Raw genomic sequence first — 4,037 nt, forward strand, 5'->3', positions numbered from 1 at the left:
CCGATTTCCCTTTTCCTTTTGTCCTCATTCCTTTGCTCGGGCGAGTAAAGTACAGCGTGCAAGGCTGTAATAGATTTTCGAGTGCGATATTTCCGGCCAGTTATCCCGTGGAAAATATTCGGGTCAACGACCGTTATCGTTATCGTAATATCTAGTGAAAGACGTTGTCTCGTCGTAACGACGTTAAAAAACATTGATATTTGTGGATCGGCGACTAGTGATATCGGTCTGCCACGCTGCAAAGAAACATATATTCGCGTGTGTGAAATTACGTCTCGAACGTTCTCGAACGGTTTCCCCGCCATTTTGGGTGCAACGGTCAACCGCCATCTTACCACGGTCGAACGTTCTCGAGCGGTTTCCCGCCATTTGATACGTCTCGAATATTCCTGAGCGTCTCCCGCCAGTTTATGAAGATCAGTCGTCGGTATTCAAGAAAATATGGATCGGCAGCAGTTAGAAAAGTTATCTGTGAGTGAGCTACAAGATGAAGCCAGGAAATATGGGCTAAATCCTCCGAACGATACATCGCGCTGTATAGACATGATCATGTCTCATTTGGAAAGGCAAGCCACGTCCGATCTACAAAAAAGAGAAACGCGTGCCGCCACTAAAACTAAGGCGATGCAATCAACAGTCGCAGTAACGACGCCGACAGGATCATCTGATTTATCTCAAATATGTGCTTGGATGGCAGAACAAATGCGTATTCAGCAGGAAGATAAGCAAGAACAAAGGCGTCTCCAGCAAGAACAAATGCGTATTCAGCAGGAAGATAAGCAAGAACAAAGGCGATTCCAGCAAGAGCTTATGCGTCTCCAACAGGAAGATAAGCAAGAGCAAAGGCGTATCCAGCAAGAACAAATGCGTCTTCAGCAACAAGAAAAGCAAGAACAAATGCGTATCCAGCAAGAGGATAAGCAAGAACAAAGGCGTATCCAACAAGAACAAACACTTATTCAGCAAGAGTTTCAACGAGAACAAGCTCGAAACCAACAGGAACAGCAGCGGCAAAATCAAGCTATGATGCAGCAGATGGTCGAGTTAACTAATTTGTCTCGTGAGAACTCTCAAAATGGAATACGTAATATTACAAGTGAAGACAATGTTATACGTGCGGATCCCGATAGTTCAATTACACGTCGCCAGCCAATTTCGTCAGCGACCGCACACGCTGTTAAATTGTTGACGACTCAAATTCCTGAATTTGCCGGAACAGAAGAAGAAAAGATAGAAACATGGATTCAGACTGGAGAGAGAATTGCACAAATCCATGCAGTTTCGGATGATGTGTTACTCTTAGCAGCCTCTAGTAAACTCGTCAAAAATGCCAAAAGATGGTTTGATCTCAATGTAACAACGTTGATCGAATCATGGCAGATATTTAAAGAAGCCATAATACGTCGATTTAAAAGGAAGATATTGTTTCATGTGGCTATGCAAAAAGTTGAAGCAAGAAGATGGAATTTTCCAAAAGAGCAATTCCAAGATTACGCCATGGACAAGTTAGAGCTGATGAAAAATCTAAACTTGCCAGAAGAAGATGCCATTCATCTACTTATTAATGGTGTCGGAAGCCGATCGTTGAGAGAAACAGCAGCGGCGTTTCATTGTGCAACAGTTGAAGAATTCCTGGAAGAAATGCAACGGATAACATCGGTGTCAGCCGAGCCCACTAGAAAGGTTCTTCATCAAGAGGTCAAAAATGATAAGGTGAAAAATAGTGAGGACACAGTTCCTAAAGATAGCTCAGTGTCAAAATCGGACAAAGATGTGTTTTGTGTTTATTGCCGGGCAAAAGGTCATGTCCGAGCTGACTGTTACAAGTTAAAAAAGAAGGAGCAATCACCACTTGTGGTAACTGCCAAACCAGCATCAGTGGTATCTGCAGTGGAAGAAGACGTTCAGGAGATGGAGATTGCGACAGTGAATGAAGATTCCGGTAGGAAGTTAGAAATTCCTGATGCGCGTATTATTGTAACTTCGGTGAATGAAATTCCATGTAAGTTGAATGCGTTGTTAGATACCGGAAGTCCCGTTTCGTTTATTAAGTCTTCGGTTTTTGCAAAGTTTATAAAAGTCGATTTAGAAAAGAGTGAAAAAATAAAACGATATAAAGCGGTGAATAATACTTTTGTTAATATATTAGGATCTGCTCAAACGGTAATTTCTCTGGATTTATTGCCGAATTTAAAAGCATCAATTTCTTTATTGGTATTGGATAATGACTCATTTTCTTTTGATTTAATTATTGGTTTAGATTTCTTTAAAGAGAATAATATTTCAATTTTATGTAAACCATCTGATATTGAATTTAATAATCAAATTCAATTATTTCAAGAAGTAGCTACTACAGAAGAAATTAAAGATAAATCTGAAGATATACTGTCATTATTGCAAGATGTCGATACTAATTGTAATGAATCAAATAAACAAGAATTAGAGTTTGAGGATAATGATAATGATGTTGCGTATCTAGAACCAATGCCTCTTGAAAGAGAGCTAGAATATAAGCAGTTGCGTGATATTAAGTTAAAGAATATTGCGGAAAAATTAGAAGTTGAGGATAACGAAAAATTTACATTAATAGATGGACTTGTCTTTCATAAAGGAAAGGATAAACCTAGATTTGTAATTCCAGAAGTTATGATAAATAACATTATTCGGATATATCATGATGATAAGGCGCATTGCGACGTTAACAAAACCTTCCAAGGTATATATGAGAATTATTGGTGTCCTTCTTTACGAATGAAAGTGATAGATTATATAGATAACTGTTTGACTTGTATGATGACAAATGCATCTATTAATACTGGCGAAGGCGAATTACAAGTGGTAGATAACCCTAAATCCCCATGTCAAATTTGGCATACGAACCTTTTTGGCCCAATATCAGAGTCAGTTGAGGGATACAAGCATATTTTGGTAATAGTAGATGCGTTTACGCGATTTACTTGGTTGTTTCCTGTCAAATCTACCAGTACAAAAGAAGTTATCAAACATATGGAACTATTGTTTAACACATTTGGAAATCCAAATATTTTAGTATCGGATAAAGGTACAGCATTTGCTTCGAATAAATTTTCAGAAGTTATGCAAATTCATAAGGTTAAACATCATCAAGTTGCTGTTGATGCTACATGGGCAAACAGCATAGTAGAGAGAGTTAATAGATTTTTAAAAGCATCTCTTGAAAGAATTGTTGGGGAACAACAATCATGGAGTTCCGCGGTTGGATCTATCCAGTTTGTGATAAACAATACAATTCATTCTTCAGTGAAGGCTTCTCCTTCAAAATTACTTTTTGGTTATGAGCAACGTGGTCACTCGGATAATGAGTTGGTTAAAAATTTAACTCAATTAGCAGAAATTGAATTAAAAGTATCGGATGAACAAGATATCGCTAATGAATTAGCTGTAGAAATGACTGATGAAATAAAAGATTATAATAAAGCCAATTATGATAAACAATATAAGAAACCAACTCAGTATAAAGAGGGAGATTACGTTATGATAAGAGATACTGCGGTAAAACCCGGAGAAGATAAGAAGTTAAAGCCATGTTATAAGGGTCCGTATATGGTTACAAAGGCCTTAAATAATAATAGATATGTGATTCAAGATATTCCAGGTTTTAATGTGACCTCCAGGCCTTATAACTCTATACTTTCCCCAGATAAAATAAAATATTGGATAAAACAACCAGAGTCATAAAAATTTTGGAATAAAGATAATAAAAAGTGTTGTTTTATGCGATAATCATAAGTTTAAAATAGTTTAAGTTTTGCGTGCAGTAAGTAATGTTTAAAATGAAAGTCTGAATAATTAATAATAATAATACTATGATTTATGTTAAAAAATAAGTAAGGGTTTATGCGAATAATTTAAGTTGTATTGAAATTATATTACTAGAGTATATTTTATTTTTGTTTTTGAGAAGTAATTTCCGTTAAGACATTCGGGACGAATGTATTCGCAGAATGGCCGAACTGTAAGATTATTTGTGCCGTGCTTGAGTAGACCGTAAGGTGTGA

General features: G+C 36.9%; 1 protein-coding gene across 1 annotated transcript; it reads left to right on the forward strand.

Moving 5' to 3' along the window:
- Positions 1-441: 441 nt before the first annotated feature.
- On the forward strand, positions 442-3,574 carry LOC112451867 (golgin subfamily A member 4-like; the record flags this gene model as incomplete). The annotated part of the gene is made up of 3 exons (XM_025011771.1): positions 442-1,942; positions 2,342-2,716; positions 3,281-3,574. Coding segments are annotated over exons 1-3 (2,170 nt in total), but the record flags the coding sequence as incomplete, so codon positions are not given.
- Between the last annotated feature and the right edge of the window lie 463 nt (positions 3,575-4,037).

The sequence above is a fragment of the Temnothorax curvispinosus genome, unplaced genomic scaffold, assembly GCF_003070985.1.
Source record: "Temnothorax curvispinosus isolate PA1 unplaced genomic scaffold, ASM307098v1 QBEX01002712.1, whole genome shotgun sequence".
Classification (NCBI taxonomy): Eukaryota; Metazoa; Arthropoda; class Insecta; order Hymenoptera; family Formicidae; genus Temnothorax; species Temnothorax curvispinosus.